The sequence below is a fragment of the Phoenix dactylifera genome, chromosome 18 (assembly GCF_009389715.1).
Source record: "Phoenix dactylifera cultivar Barhee BC4 chromosome 18, palm_55x_up_171113_PBpolish2nd_filt_p, whole genome shotgun sequence".
Lineage (NCBI taxonomy): Eukaryota > Viridiplantae > Streptophyta > Magnoliopsida > Arecales > Arecaceae > Phoenix > Phoenix dactylifera.
In genome coordinates, this window is record NC_052409.1 from 6,477,971 (window position 1) to 6,494,461 (window position 16,491).

Below are 16,491 nucleotides of genomic sequence, written 5' to 3' on the forward strand. Positions count from 1 at the left end.
TCATTGTCCACATGCTGCGGCTATGCCCTGCAGCAGCCTCACCGCACCATGCTTTACTTACCGGCCATGCCACGACGTATCAACCAGGGATCATACCCTGCTACGACTGTCAACGCCTCACCATTTCCAAGAATGGACTGCACTACGCGCCATCTCCTCCCATGATGGGAACGGGCCATCCACGACAACTCATTACTTCACACGCCCACGTCTAATATCGTGACGGTAACCCATTAATTCGCTCAGTCACATCACATGTAACCCTGCCACTCCCCCTATAAAAAGGAGAACTCCTTCCTCTCAAGAGAGGCTTAGGACTTCTACATGCAGTCCATCTCTTTCTCCAAAATTAAACCCCTCTCTGACTTAAGCATCGGAGGACCGGCGCTGGAAACTCCGGCCACCGGCTTCTTGCAGGTCCCCCGGAGGACGCCGCCCGCCGACGTACTGCCACCCGCCACTCTTGCCGGAGCTCCTCCTTCTCAGCCGACAGCTGCCCCCGGGTCCAATTTCCAGCAACAGTTGGCGCTAGAGGAAGGGCCCGAGTCGTGGCCATGAAGCTAAGAGTAAGGGAGCCTCTAACGCCTCCCGGCATCGCGTACCAAGTCCTGGACACTCAATTCAGAACCCATCACCAAGACCTCTAGTAGATCAAGTTCCACAAGTCCAACCCGAGCAGTTCGATGCACTGGTGCAGCAAGTCCAAGCGCTAGCCATTGCAGTACAAAGCCTGCAACAAGTGGAGGCCCCTTCTGTGCCGCCTCCACGGGTTCACGTCAAGCGGAGGAAGAAACTTTCACCCGAGCCATCTCAAATCAGGCACGGCTCCCGCTGCAACGACGTGAGACGTGGGGGGAACCAGTGAGAAGTAGTAGCCCAAGTCTCACGCCAACGAGTTGGAAGGGAAGAAAAATAAAAGCTAAGGTCTGGAGGAGGAGAGTTATGGAGTTTTAAAATGGGATTGTAAGCCTCTGTGGCAAAGGGTACAACCCAATTAAATTCTGTTGCCCTTCAAACTCTTCTATCTTCCGGCAGCCAGTAAGAGACCAACATGTACTCCCTCCTCATAGGTGTAAGTCCTCAGGACGGCGCCCGCGACGTTGCTCTCCTTCAGCGCGTCGCCATCACCGAGGCCCAGAATGCCGAGCTCAGAAGGCCGAGCGCTCAGAACGCTGCCGAGGTCAGAAGGCCGAGCTCAGAAGGCCGCCGAGCACGAAAGGTTGCCGAGCACAGAAGGCCGAGCTCAGAAGCCCGAGCGCAAAACACCTCCCCCAGAAAATCAAGCCAAAGAAAGCTGGTGCTAAGCCAAGTTCTGAGGGACTTCAAAGTTCGGGAGCCATCAAAATGTCTCCAAAAGGTACAAGACGCCACTTTGGCTTTAAATAATTTTAATATTTTACCTATCTCCAGGTCGGAGAATGCACAAGACGACCTACAGGTATCTCTATCTCCAACGTCGCTCCACTCCAGGTGGGAACGCACGATCGCCAATAGACAAGGCCATCTCCGGTCTCCATCTCCATTAAAGACCTCGACCAAGCTCGGGATGCCCCATTGTTCGACAGTGAGCCCAAGCTCCCTCGACCTCGGGAAGCGTCACCAGGTCGACAGCGAGCCCAAGCTCCCTCACCTCGTGCACGATCCTCCGACTAAAGGCGGGATGCCCCGCTGAGTCGACAGTGAGCCCAAGCTCCCTCGACCTCGGGAAGCGTCATCAGGTCGACAGCGAGCCCAAGCTCCCTCGACCTCGGGAAGCGTCATCAGGTCGACAGCGAGCCCAAGCTCCCTCGACCTCATGCTCGATTCCCCGACTAAGGTCGGAATGCCCCGCTGAGTCGACAGCGAGCCCAAGCTCCCTCGACCTCATGCTCGATTCCCCGACTAAGGTCGGAATGCCCCGCTGAGTCGACAGCGAGCCCAAGCTCCCTCGACCTCGGAAAGCGTCACCAGGTCGACAGCGAGCCCAAGCTTCCTCGACCTTGTGCTCGATCCCCTGATTAAAGTCGAGATGCCTCGCTGAGTCGATAGCGAGCCCAAGCTTCCTCGACCTCGAGAAGCGTCGCCAGGTCGACAGCGAGCCCAAGCTTCCTTGACCTCGTGCTCGATCCCCCGACTAAGGTCGGGATGTCCCGCTGAGTCGACAGTGAGCCCAAACTCCCTCGACCTCGGGAAGCATCACCAGGTCGACAGTGAGCCCAAGCTCCCTCGACCTCGTGCTCGATCCTCCGACTAAGGTCGGGATGCCCCGCTGAGTCGGCAGCGAGCCCAGGCTCCCTCGACCTCGGGACGACATTCGACGACATTTCGACGACATTCAACGCCATTCGACGCCTCCTACGACAACACACCCCAATCTGAGTGGGGGCACCCTGCTGAGTCGACCACAAGCCAAAGAAATTCGCTGAGTCGACGTGAAGCACTTAACTCCAACTGCATGAGAGGTACACCCTACTTGGCACGTACATCTCCATAGATATTTGGCTATATTATCGGATGATCGACGACTGGACTACTTCCTTCGCTCGAGCCAAAAAGCAGCTCGAACTCGAAAGTTGGGAGGTAGTATTTGAGGAAAAACTGGACCACCCCACAAATACAATTAAAGCACCCAAATCCGACAGCAAGCCGAGCTCAAAAGGCCGAACCGAGCTCATGCAGGTCGAGCCGAGCTCATGCGGGCCGAGCCGAGTTCATGCAAGCCGAGCTCAGAAGGCCGAGCCGAGCTCATGCAAGCCGAGCTCAAAAGGCCGAGCCGAGCTCATGCAGGCCGAGCCGACCTCAGAAGATCGAGCTGAGCTCATGCAAACCGAGCTCAGAAGGCCGAGCTCATGCAGTCCGAGCCAAGCTCATGCAGGCCGAGCTCATGCAGTCCGAGTCAAGCTCAGAAGGCTGGCGAGCACAGGAGGCCAAGCACAGAATGCCGAGCTGACCTCAGAAGGCCGACCTCGTCGTCCACATGCTGCGGCCATGCCCTGCAACAGCCTCACCGCACCATGCTTTATTTACTGGCCACGCCACGACGTATCAACCAGGGATCATACCTTGCTACGACTGTCAACGTCTCACCATTTTTCAAAATGGACTGCACTGCATGCCACAAGTAAGCTCTAACTGCGCGCCATCTCCTCCCATGATGGGAATGGGCCATCCACGGCAACTCATTACTTCACACGCCCACGTCCAATCGTGACGGTAACCCATTAATTCGCCCAGTCACATCACAGGTAACTCTGCCACTCCTTCTATAAAAAGGAGAACTCCTTCCTCTCAAGAGAGGCTTGGGACTTCTACATACAGTCTATCTCCTTCTCCAAAATTAAGCACCCCTCTGACTTAAGCATCGGAGGGCCGGCGCCGGAAACCCTGGCCACTGGTTTCTTGCAGGTCTTCCGGAGGACGCAGCCCGCTGACGTACCGCCACCCGCCACTCTCGCCGGAGCTCCTTCTTCTCAGCCGACGGTCGCCCTCGGGTCCAATTTCCAGCAACAATTCCCTAACAGAACTCTAGTATGATTTTAACGGCACCCTTAAGATCATATATCATGTGTAGCCCAAAATTGTTTTTGATTGAAAAAGAATCAGAGATTGCTATACATTTGTAAAATTCTTCCTTTTGTCACCCAAAATTTCATAGACTATTAATTTTTTGTAACTAATTATCATTAATTAGGCTAGAAGATTTGGTAATGTTGTTTGTTGATTCACTATAATAGCCATTATTAAATAGATATAAAATAATTAACATATCCATTTTGATATTAAATAATATATTTTATTTTTAAGAAATAATACATTATCCATAAAAAAATATGATTAAGAAAAGAAAAAAATATGAATTTGCAAGATAATTCAACTAAGATGCAAAAAAAATAAAAAATAAAAATAACATAAAATAAAAAAATAAAAATGAACCAACAAACCTGAGGCCTCCCAGCACTCGGCATGGTTTCCTAATCCACAACAAACTCAAAATAAAAATGTTTATTATATTTAGTTTTGCATGAGAAACAGGCTAGCCTTTTTCTACAATAGAATCTTGGGTTTTCTGAGCCTTGGAGTGAGTCTATTCATAGGTAATTGGAGGTAGTCAAACTTCCACTACAGCAAGAATGGGTTTCTCCAACAGTTACGTGCCGACGCAAGAGAGTAGAAATATGATAACATAACTTATAGGGCTAATAGAAGAGTAAGAGAGCAGTTAGGAAGCTCTAGAAAGCACTCCCACTTATTCTAAGGTATTCCTGATTTGAATTAGGAGTAGTTTGACCAAAACACCCACCACCCATGTAAATTTGGTATTTTGTGCAATGATCAATAAATTAACCATAACTCTACCACAAATTTGGAATTCCATAAAATGAGTTGGACTCATTCGATGCCCTTTCAAGCAAGTGAAACATATATTGCCTATATTTAGCAACACAAATTTTTTTTATAAATTTTGAACGTATGACGTGCGTCAGTGTCGTGTGGATTATTTTTGTGTGAGGGCATGCTACATGGATGTCATTGGAGTCTATCAAAAACCTTTTGATTCCATGTAATGTGTGAATAACTGAATTGTTTTATTGAATAGCCAAAAGTGAGGCATCTACAACTCCAAATAGGACTTGTCATATCTTTTTTCATCCAATCCTGCAGCTCTATACTGGCTCCCTCTTCAACAAGAATGTTGACATCTTCTTCACTGCCACCCTCGGCTCTGTCACCACCAACCTGCCTTTGTTCCCCCATGGCACTCTCCATAGTTGACATTGTTGCTATCTCCTTGTTTTCTTCTTCTACTTTCTCTTCTTCATTATATATAATAAGAGAGCTAGGGTTTTAACAGTCTCATCCTATCGGAGGAACTCATGCCATGAGATTATTCTTTTATTATCAGCTTAAATACTTGAGGTTTTACATGAAATAAACTTTGCCAAACTTGGCTCGTTATACAAATTAATATGGGTAAGGAAGGGTGATAACAGGTAGTAAAAGCACAAGATGGACCCATATGATTGCAAAAACTCTACAAATAATTACGAGTGAGACTAGAAATGTACTTTTGTAAAAATATATGAATGTATCTATGAATTCACCTAAATAAAGAACAACAAGAATAAGGAAAAGATCCTGAAAGTTTTCGTGATTTCTTGAGGAAAAACAAATGTCTCATGAATTATTAGACAACCACCAACATACTACTTTCTTGAGTCAATCATATGTACATCAAGGGTTAGAAATTAGTTAATATGTAACTTTGATTGCCATGCTACTCTATTTATACAGCAAAGAAAAATTAATCTCACTTAATACACCATGCTTAGTTGCCGTTATCCTTTGTAACAAATAATGTGCCATATGTAACTTTGAGATTCGACAATATATAGCTCCCACACAGATTTCAGTGATGGTGAACATAGATCTCAAAATTAATGGAGTATGGCTGCAAGAAGAAAACCAGTCAACATGTAGAAAGGAACCAGTCCAACCATACGTATGATATTATGCAATTACCAGTCTAGTGTCAGTGGGTTCGGTCATTATTGCTTGCATAGCTTCTAGTAATGAGATAGGAGAGCATTTAAAACTCAATATCTAGTTTCTAGTCCCGAACCCTTTTCATTTAGAAAGTTGTGCACAGCTAGTAGAAAGAGTATATAAAAGGCTACGACTTAATATAAAAGGCTACGCTTTTGATTAGTCGACTTTCTTTTTTCACGATGGAATACATTCCAATAATGTTGTCTCATTGTCATTTGTAAATTCCCATGTCTTGATTATTTACTTTTCCACATTCTTAATCACATAATCATCAGTTCAGCAAGTGATAGTGTTCCTAATGATTAACTGACTCAAACTTTAAAAAAAAATAGAGACTTGTTTTTTTTTTTTGGTGATTACATATTTGTTAAAAAAGAAAAACTTATTATAAAATTAAATAAAACAAGAATGATTAATCAGCAGTAATCTTTAGAAATATAGGGATTAAGTGGAGTGGATCAAAGGAAAATGTTAATATATTCATGTAATCAGAATATGATGTTGGAATCATTGGATGATATTTGTCAAGCATTGTGGAGCCTATATATGAATGTTGGTGCCAAACTGGACCCATAAAAGTAAGAATATTCCCCTCCCTTTTTTTTCCCTTCCATTACTTCCATTAGGTGAACACTTTATTCACAAGCATTACGTATTGAGAAGTAATTGTTACATGAACCAAATCCCTCGGTCAAGAAAAGCAAATAAACAAGTCATGATAGGGAAAATAGGCTCTCATACAATAGAAACAAAGTAGTTCCCACGTTAATTAGGAGAAATGATACTTGCACCATGTGCACCATGCCGCTATGCACCAGGTCAATTGCCACATCTTCTTTACATGGGCATCATTCATCATGCGCATGTTTCAGTGATTGGTCTACAGGAAGGAGATGCAATCATGGTGCGGGGTGTAGGGTATAATTTTCTGTTAATTAGATCATCCAATAGTTAATTTGAAGGCTGATCATGTACTCGGATTTGGAAATGTTTCGGTGATTGATCTATCGGAACGAGATGCAGTCATGGTGCGGGGTGTGAGGTATAATTTTCTGCTAATTTGATGCTTGTGTGCATAACACCATGTGAAGTGCATGCACATGATTGAATATCCTGAGCATCGGATTACATTATAATGTACATCGTGCAATGGACCAGACTACGTGCTCATTTCAATGTACTTTGTAACATGGTCTTTGTATATACGTTCATGCATGACGTCCCAAATTACTGAACTTTGAAGCTAGGAATTGTACATGTGGGTCAACCATGCAAGGAAAAGAGACGTGGGTGTATGTGTACCAAAAAAAAAGAAGAAGAGAGGGGACGTAATACTGACGCCAACCACACGAAACCAGGGATCATGAGTGCACGATGGCAAATATTTTCCTTTTATTTCTAATATGATTAATAAATTATAAAAGTAACATAAATATTTTTAAAATATTAAAAATACATGCATTGGTGGACCAATAGTGAAACTAAAAGATTCAATATGACAATATTATGTTTTCATTGGATATTTGGCATCACAATCTTAAATTGTTAATGGAGATGATGCTGTCATAATATCATAGGAATAATTTACTACATGTTATTAGTAGACTACTTACCAGCTATCTTCATTGTCCTCTTATTCATTTATCTTTGCTTATATAACAAAATCTTATATTTTATTCTGAGAAGCTTTCAAATATAATTGAGAAACAAAAAGGTACAGAAAATCTATCATGCAGTGCAAAAGAAAAGCCAATAACATCATGGGTTACCATGCATGAGAGGACCACTTGGCACCAGACGAAGGAAGATAACAAAAAAAAAAATAGATGCAGAGTAAAATAATTCTCATAGGGTAGAAAAAGGTGATAGTTTAAGTGGAAAAGGAAGGTGAGGGTGGGGGAGACAGCGGTCCCATGCGGCCCAGTCTCCTTTAAACCCGTTTTAATGGTGATTAGTTGGGAATGGAGGACCACCGTTTCCCCCACCTCGGTCGGCGCCAGCCCCTATATTTAGAATATAATTTATACTGGTAGTAGAGGAGCAGCAGTGATACAAATCTCCAAAATCCCAATCCATCTCTGTCCTTCTGTGAAATAAAGCAGAGGGCTACCAGAAGCCCATCTGAGAAAAGTTTTTAGGTGTGGAAGAGAGGAAAGGCAGAGGCAGAGAGAGAGAGAGAGAGAGAAGCAAAAAAAATAAACTAACTTTGGAGGAGCTGGGATTCTAGCCAATCCGAGTTCAGCCACCTTTTCCACCTAAGAGAAAGGAAAGAACAATTTATTGAAGCCTGGCAGTAATAAGTGCGAAAAAAGAGAGAAGAGAGGGTGGTAGGCTCCTCAAGTTGAAGGACGAGGATCTCTTTCCTTGCTATTTTGTTTCTTTTGCTTTCCTCTGGCTCTCCTGCTACTTGCTCAAGATGAAGTAGAGCTCGTTCCATGGTCTCTCCTTGACCTTTCTGAAGAGAAAAACCACTGCTTATAAGGTTCACTATATGCATGGTTGTCTTTTCTCTTTTTATGTGCACTATATGGTTGTTTTTCCTTTGTCTAAGGTTCACTATACGGTTGCTCTCTCTCTCTCTCTCTCTCTCTCTCTCTCTCTCTCTCTCTCGGGAATCCATTGAAGGGAGGCCTTCTTCTATATCTTTGAGGCTGTGATCAATCCTAGAGCTTTTGTATGATGGCCCATGAGTCCCACTATGCTGAATTCTACGCCGCCGACCACCCGGTGATGGAAAGCTTCGAGCCCAACCACAACCTCTTCGGCCCCCAAGGTGGGATGGAGATGTTGGGACCCCCTTCCAAGCACCCAAGCTCCAACCTTGGGAGAGGCTTCATCCCCCCAGACTTCCTGGAGGCGTCGAACAAGAACTTAATGGTCGCGGCGGAGGCGGCGGCATCGGCAAGCCCGTGGCAGGTAGATGACTCCTCGCTGAGGTCTCTGTTTCCCTGCCAAGGGACGTCCGAGCAGCCTGGTGGGAGGCTGTCGCTGTCCCTCTTCAACCCAAAGCCCTCCGATGCCATCGGAGTCCCTCAGTCCTTCCATCAGAGTGACTCCAGGGATGTATTTCTTTCAAGAGCAAAAAGTTCTCACCAACAGCAGGTGTTCATGCAGGAAGGGAGGGTTTTTAATTCCCAACAGCCCTTTCAGCTGAAGAATTCCAAGTACTTGATCCCAGCTAAGGAGCTTCTGAATGAGTTCTGTAGTTTAAGAGGAGAGATCAGCTCAAAAAAGAGGTCCCAGAAGGCAAGCCAATGGGAAGAAGGTGGGCCTTCTTCCTCCTCTTCTTCATGGAACCAGTCTCTAAACTCCATGGACCTCTTGGAGCTCCAGAGGAGGAAAGCTAAGCTGCTTTCCATGCTAGAAGAGGTCAGTAATTCCTTACTCATTTTTCTTCTTATTCTTCTTCCATCTTATTGGTCGGACAAACAATTGATCAAAAGCTTTTTTTTTTTAAGAAAAAAAAATCCTTTCAGTGGGAATCCCAATTGATTGGTTTAGAAGCTCGAATCTGGGGTTCAATTATGTAGGACTGCAGAACCATGGGTAGGGACAGATTGGCAGTTTTTGAGGTTCACTATTTACTTTTGGAAGCCTCTATTCTCCTACTTTCTCATAGCCAACCAGCCCTATCATTCTTCCATCCGCCTTATTTAATGGAACCCCACCACCTTTCCCTGTCCTTTTTCCATTATAATGACGACTACAATTATTCCTGTAAACTTGCAATTGCTATCATTATTACCATCATTACTACTATAATTATTAACGATGTTATTATTTACTACTAGCGTGCAAAACCTAACATATGCCAAGTCATTTTATGCAAAAAGATAAGGCTAGAATGCAAATTAAGTTGAAAAGGAGAAAAGAAGCCACATGGCTAATTACATCCCGAACGAGAGAACATGCATGGTCTCATGGCAATATGCTAATTGCTTTCATATCCTAGTGTTGTTCTTAGATGATTACCATAATATTGGAAGCATGCAGTAACTAAGGAGCATGACATTATATGTATTTGTACAATATCTATATAGGAGCAGTGGGTGCAGAACTTGTGATAACATCTTCTTGAAATGCATTCACTCAGGTGGATAGGGGTTACAGAAAATACTGCAAGCAGATGAGGGTGGTAGTGTCATCGTTTGAGGCCATGGCCGGGGAAGGAGCAGCCGCAATCTACTCAGGGTTGGCTTCCAAGGCCATGTCGCGGCACTTCCGATGCCTGAGGGATGCAATTGTTGGTGAGATACGAGCAACAAAGAAGGCGATCGGAGAGAAGGACACGGCCTCACCAGGGACTACGAGAGGTGAGACGCCACGGCTCAAGCTTCTTGACCAACGCCTGCGACAGCACCAGGCATTTCAGCAGGCAGGGCTAATAGAGAGCCACTCTTGGCGACCTCAAAGAGGCCTTCCTGAACGTTCTGTTTCGATTCTTCGAGCTTGGCTCTTCGAGCATTTCCTGCACCCGTATCTCTCTCTCTCTCTCTATCTCTCATGAACTATGAAAGCTACTTGCATTATAGAACTCATTGTGATTTACTGCCTTAAATCACAAGGATAATGCCTGGATTTAGCTTACTATTCTACAGATTATTGAATGATGTGCCTCTTAGATCCTATTCGCCAACTTTACAGTCCACAATTTTTATTAGGTCTTGGACAAAATCACAAGATATTATTCTTTTTTCCTTTTTTTTTCTTCTTCTGTGCACATGAATAAGATCATAAGACTTCATTTAGTGAAATTGACCATGAGTAATATCTTGGGTGATTGAAGAAACTAATAAAATCCAGAAATTTGATCAAAAAATTAATTTAATAACATTGGCTAGCTGCAATTGCTATTGTACGCTTTATACAATAATGTCACTCAAGATATTAGAATACCAAGCTAATTAAGAGTTATCCTGGTAGTGGTTTCCCGGCCATCACAATCACGTACGCAATTTTCTATGGGTAGTTTTCTTATAAGAAATGCGAATCCAATGAGGCGTAGCGTGATGCCAGTGCTGACGTCTATTGCTCCTTCCAGCTGCCTTTGGTCAGCTGCTCTTTGTTTTTTAAGCATGGCATGCCAATTTCACTTTGTATTGATCTGTAACAAACGAGGAGAGACCCAAAGAACAAAAATAATAACAACAATAATACTAATAATACTAATAGCTGATTTCTTCTAGTTCCAGTGTCGGATTTAAGAATTGAACTTGATGCAGGTATCCCAATGATGTCGATAAACACATCTTAGCCCGGCAAGCCGGACTCTCAAGAAGCCAGGTATTCCAATTTCATAGCTAGCATCTTTCATCATACCCATTAGATACATATCCTTCATTCATTCCCCTGTTTTATATTTTCAAATTAGTTGTATTGATTACCTTTATATAATATACAGTTATGACTATGCTCATACGTTCTTAGTTCATTCAATATATATCTAGAATCATTCAAATTTATAACTTATCAAACTATATCATCACTATATGCATGCATGGATTGCACCCCAGGTCTCCAATTGGTTCATAAATGCAAGGGTGAGGCTTTGGAAGCCAATGGTGGAGGAGATGTATTCGGAGGATATGAAGGAACAAGATAACCTGTCCTCCCATGCGGCAACTTCACATCAAGACAACAACACCAGCTCTAACCCTAACCATAACTCTAGCCTTAGTCAGAAGCCAGCACCAGGGCAGCTTCTCAATGACTCCGACTCGCTCTCGTCGATCATCAACGGCAGCCACCGTAGCGACGGAAAAAATACAGTAAACGCCGAAGCTTCCCAACGTCACAATCCACAGCAGCAGGCTGAGAACTTCGGCGTCGTCGAGCTGGACATCTCCTCCTACGGCAGCTGCGGCAATCAAAACTTGCGCGGCGGCGTGTCCTTAACGCTGGGCCTTCAGCAGAACAGTGGGGCAGGCAAGACGCTATCATTCTCGCCTGCTTCTCAGCATTCTCTCCTCTTCTCCAGAGAGCATATCGACGACGGCCAGCAGCTCCAGTTCGCCATTTTAGATGGGGAGGCACGGACTCTTCCCTACAGGAACGTGATGGGTGCTCAGCTGCTGCATGACTTGGCAGGATAGAGGATGAAGAAGGCATGCATGCGACCTGCAAGGTTAGAATAGAAGCATACTGGCTCGAGTAAGTAGCTAGATATACTACGTATACCTTTTTGTATATTGTTTTGCCTCGTAGGATAAATACTTTTGTCCTTTGTAATTGTTTCTCCCTGGTATTATATTTGAATCCTATCTTAGTAGCGACATTATGTCACTTGTAGGTGCAAGTAAATATATATTTATACATATAAAACTTTATTCGGTCAAAAGATATACATACAACTACTTCATTCAATAATCAAACACCTCTCTCTCTCTCTCTCTCTCTCTCTCTCTCTCTCTCTCTCTCTCTGTGTGTGTGTGTGTGTGTGTGTGTGTGTGTGTGTGTGTCTGTTGCGTGCGTGCAAATGATCATGAGATGATCATGAGGCAAACGCATTAATCTTGATGGTGTTTTACCGGGCTAAAGGTTAAGGGGGGTTTCATTACTTATTCATCGTATTGCACCAACTAAATGACTGATTAAAAGATCATCTTGGCTTACTTTCTTGGAGACAAAGAATGATATTTGGATAATTTCCCTTTTATGTATGAATATTTCTAATGCACCTAGGATGAGTATTATAACTCTTCAATAGGCTAGCAAGATGGTGTGTTATGAAAATAAGGATAAAGCTGAAATTGTATTCCTGCACTACAAAGAACTTTATGATTATGTGTAAGGACTTGTGCAGACGTGTGTTTAGTCTCACATCGCTTAGTCGCCAAGAAAATTTTAGATATTTATACAGGGCTAAGGAACCCAAAAAAATACCTTCCGACTAGCTATTTTGGGTAAAGTCTTGAGTTGTTGCATTATGTAAATACCTCACAATCCATTGCCAAAAAATTTTGTTACAGAACTTAATGCACACAAGTTTATCAATCTCTTGTATGTATGTTTTAGCCAAATTATATATGTGTTCTTCTTTTATCGCATTTTCTTTGAGGCATTAACATGATTGTGTAAAGGCCTTGTCTATCCATAGTGCGACAGATATAATTTTTGAGGGAAAGTACGTGCCCTACTTTGTTTTTTAAACATGTGAAATTTCAAAGCAGCAAGGTAACTAGGAGCATCAAACACTGACATATGAGTGTATATGAAATAAATTTGTGACTCAATTAGATTAATAATGGAATAGCTGATTATGTTCATGAAAAGCTAAATACTGATGATCAATTGAGTCACATCATTCAATGTTTATAACGCACCTGAATGGATTGTACATTACCACTGTTCATGCATGAGAAGACTTCTCTAAAGAGTTATTCATTCATCTCCAGCCTAATTGTGTCATTACATAAAATCCTGTCGTGCAAAGAGTAGTATTTATTCTCTACCATGTTGTAGAAGTTACGGTGTGACTCTAGTAATGCATTTTATGGTTGTAAATAATTTATTGTGTGCATCCTAAGAGACTGATTGCAATGTCATTGATGCCAAAGGAGAAACCCTTACCACATCATACGCTTACCCTGCATTTGTGAAGAGCTAACTCTTTGACATGTTGTTGAATTTAATAATTATAATTATGTAAAGATATTTCCATCTTCAAAACATCAATTGAATTCTGGGGATATAATATGATCTGGAAAGCTACTAGTTCGATCAAATTTGATAGGTGATTAGTTTGCATGCAAGTCGAGATAGAAATTAGATTAAATCATATTGGACTTTTGTTCAATCAATATACTAAGCAACAATGGACTTCGATATAGTGTGTGTCGTCAGATAAACTATGCTTGTAAATGAAAATTGGTAACATTTTTTAAGCAATCCAGAGAAAATAGCATCCCGAGGGTCCTAATGCATGCCTTAGATTTGCTACTAAGATGCATTTTTTGCAACACTTATGAACATGGGCATTTGGTATGCTTTCAGTGGCATTGGCTCAAATATCATATTTAAGTGTGGTTAACAATATTACCAAGTGCCATAGTTGGAGCTTAAGTAGCATTTACAAATGCCGAATAATAATGAAACGTTTAGTAAAATTTGTACAAAATTCTAGTCAATTGCTAACACCATCTACGGCTCGCAAATCCAAAGATACTGCAATAAGTAGCTGCAAGACCATTTTTGGGTTATAGCAGCATCGGCAAATTAATGCTAAAGGCTATTTTTGTTGTTGTGATATAAAATCTCGTCATTCCATGCGAATTAACCTTTGATTATTATTGAACTTAAGTAACTGGAGAACTAAAATGGTTCGAAGTTTAATTAATTACCGTTAGTGTCTTTCACATCGAAGCCAACGTTGAGCTCATGCATCAATTTGTTTCTCTGTTGGTAGATTTTGTGTTGCCGTACTCTTGGATCTCCATAGTCTTGAATTTGCTTACTGCATCTGGCTATTTTCAATAGCCAATTGATGGACTTTATAAAATTTTTTTCTTTTGGAAAAACTTCTTGCAATGAAAGCAAGGGTAAAAACCAACAAAGTATCTAGCTTATATTACATTCAGATCTTTCACATTCTAAAAATGCAACTCCTTCTCAAAATTTAACATTTATGGCTGTCAAAATAATTTTTATTATTCTCATAAAGAAAATTATTTTATTTTAAATCATTTGCAAGTCATAAATGGATACCAATCATAGGTACTTCTTGCATGATTTACATGCGTAAGCTTTTTCAATTCAAGTAATGAACAAATACTTTGTTCCATTCCATGGCATTGACAAAGTTTTTTTTTTTTTTTTTTTTTTTTTTTTTGAGGCTAAGGGAGGCAAGGAGCCACCTTGATGATGAGGAATAGTTACAACTCAAATCTTGTTAAGTTTGACTCAATTCTACAATCTGCAATCTCTAAGTTAGGATTAAATAATAAGTTGGTTCAAACTTGCAGGGCATGTCTAAAATGAGGATAGCAGACTAGTCAGCCAAGACTGAATTAGGGTGTGGATGGGCACTTGGGCAGGGTCAGGCCCAAAAGCCCGGAGGCTACACCTCAGAGAAAACCCTAACCCAAGTTCCAGGCCTAAGACAGAGGATTCCAGGCCTAAGCCCAACCCAAGTTAGAACATCTTCTCGGCACTGGCCAGGCTTAGATCTGGCCCTGCTGTTTTTGGGCAAGTTGGTTCTAAGGCCTAAAAATTCACACCAGACCTGGGTTTTTGGGCCAACTAAGGCTGGGGCCCATTGATAGGCCTAAGTCAAAATCATATGCTCTTGGCTAAGTGACCCTCTTTTTTGAGGCACCAATAAACAATTTAATAATAATAATCTTCTTTTTATGAAAATATATTTCTCCCACATTGATTACTTGATATATATTTTAATTATTCTGTCTTTTCGAGAAATATATAGACAAATTTACCACCAGATCACTAATCAAAATGTAGCAGTCAGCAAAATGGATTAACATGCAGCAAACAATTATGACGAGCTTATAATTCTCACTAATCAATACGTTTAACTTAATCCAACCTGTTGTATGTTGGGGTGGATTATCTATTTAATAAAATAATCATGTTTGGGTCTAAATTTTGATCTATTTAATAAACAACTCAGATTCGGGCTAACAGATTTTTTACCTAACCTCTATCCAACCTAATCTGTATCTGAGTTAACTAACTTAATTGCCACCCTTGCAAACTCTACCCAACAAAACCCTCATTTGGGTGGTTGTGTGAGATTAATGTGAATCTAATTTGGTTCGGTTCGGAGTGGGAAAATATCGTCCTCATTTCATGCTCTTGAAAAGAATTGGAGGAGTGTTAGGTCCAGCCTAGTTTTTTTATAATTAGGCTCTTTCAACCTTCTCCAGCTTTACTCCAACAATATCTATGTAGAGTATCTTCCCATCAGACCTAACTTGAAAGTAACCTATTGAGTGTGTACTAAAAGTCATCAACTATTAGCTTAGTTGGTCAATACCCTTCCACTAAGGGCTTGCCTTTGAGGTCAAATCCTGGATAGAGAGAGAGAGAGAGAGAGAGAGAGAGAGAGAGAGAGAGAGAGAGAGAGAGAGAGAGAGTATTTGGGCTTCCAATCCAACCCAACATAATCCAGACCCGAATAATAATGCAAACTAATGGTAGTACGATATCAAAGTTATGTTTGGAATCAAAAGTTTATGGTAGAGTAGGGTTCAAGTGTGGGTGGCATGGAATTACGTTTATGCATTCTGTTGTTCTGATTTGTCTTCAATTAGCCCTTAACCCAGTCCTATCTCCCCAAGTTCATGCACAAAAGCACCCTTACAACATTATCATGCAACTTCTCCATTGATCAACTTGATCAGACAAGCTGGCTTTGAGACCAGTCATTGATTAGGAGAGGATTTCATGCTGGAACAGAGTATCTCAGGTTAGGGCTGCTACTGTGGACTCGGGGCTTGGGTGCCTAATTGATCAATTGGGAACCTCTCCAATTTCTATTTCCATCCATTTCACGGCGGTTTGATGAGTTGCTCTCCGTTCAAGCGATCTCCTATTTAAGAGAAATTATACCCTATACCTTATGCACTACATCAACAATGCACCACAGAAACAAACTGAGACGAGGTGGGCGAGGCGGCAATCTAAGACAAGTCCATAATAAATGGAGTTTGTAAGAACCGAGATGCGTAGTAGACGTAGTGTGCTGCTATATGGTGCATGTTGTGTAGGGTATAATTTCTTTCTATTCATCCTTTTGACTTCGAAGTTGGAGCAGGATTCCCTCGAATCCACCGCCAATGAATGGAATGGATGATGAGTGATTGAAACGGGTTAACAATGAAGAATTTGAACTCTATTTTTAGAAAGAAAAATAAGAGAAAGTAGGAAAAAACAATGGCAGCGACTAGCAAGATTTCAATAATTCTACTTTTTTTAAATGAAAATGTAATAATATATGCACATATCAGC

The 16,491-nt window shown here is 42.0% G+C and overlaps 1 protein-coding gene across 1 annotated transcript; it reads left to right on the forward strand.

Annotated features, from left to right (window-relative positions):
• The first annotated feature begins 7,534 nt into the window (after positions 1–7,534).
• Positions 7,535–11,892, forward strand: LOC103710692 (homeobox protein BEL1 homolog). The gene is made up of 4 exons (XM_026806086.2): positions 7,535–8,895; positions 9,620–10,002; positions 10,749–10,809; positions 11,040–11,892. The coding sequence occupies exons 1-4, from the start codon at positions 8,203–8,205 to the stop codon at positions 11,616–11,618; spliced, it is 1,716 nt and encodes a 571-aa protein (XP_026661887.1). The 5' UTR covers positions 7,535–8,202; the 3' UTR covers positions 11,619–11,892.
• Positions 11,893–16,491: the final 4,599 nt, after the last annotated feature.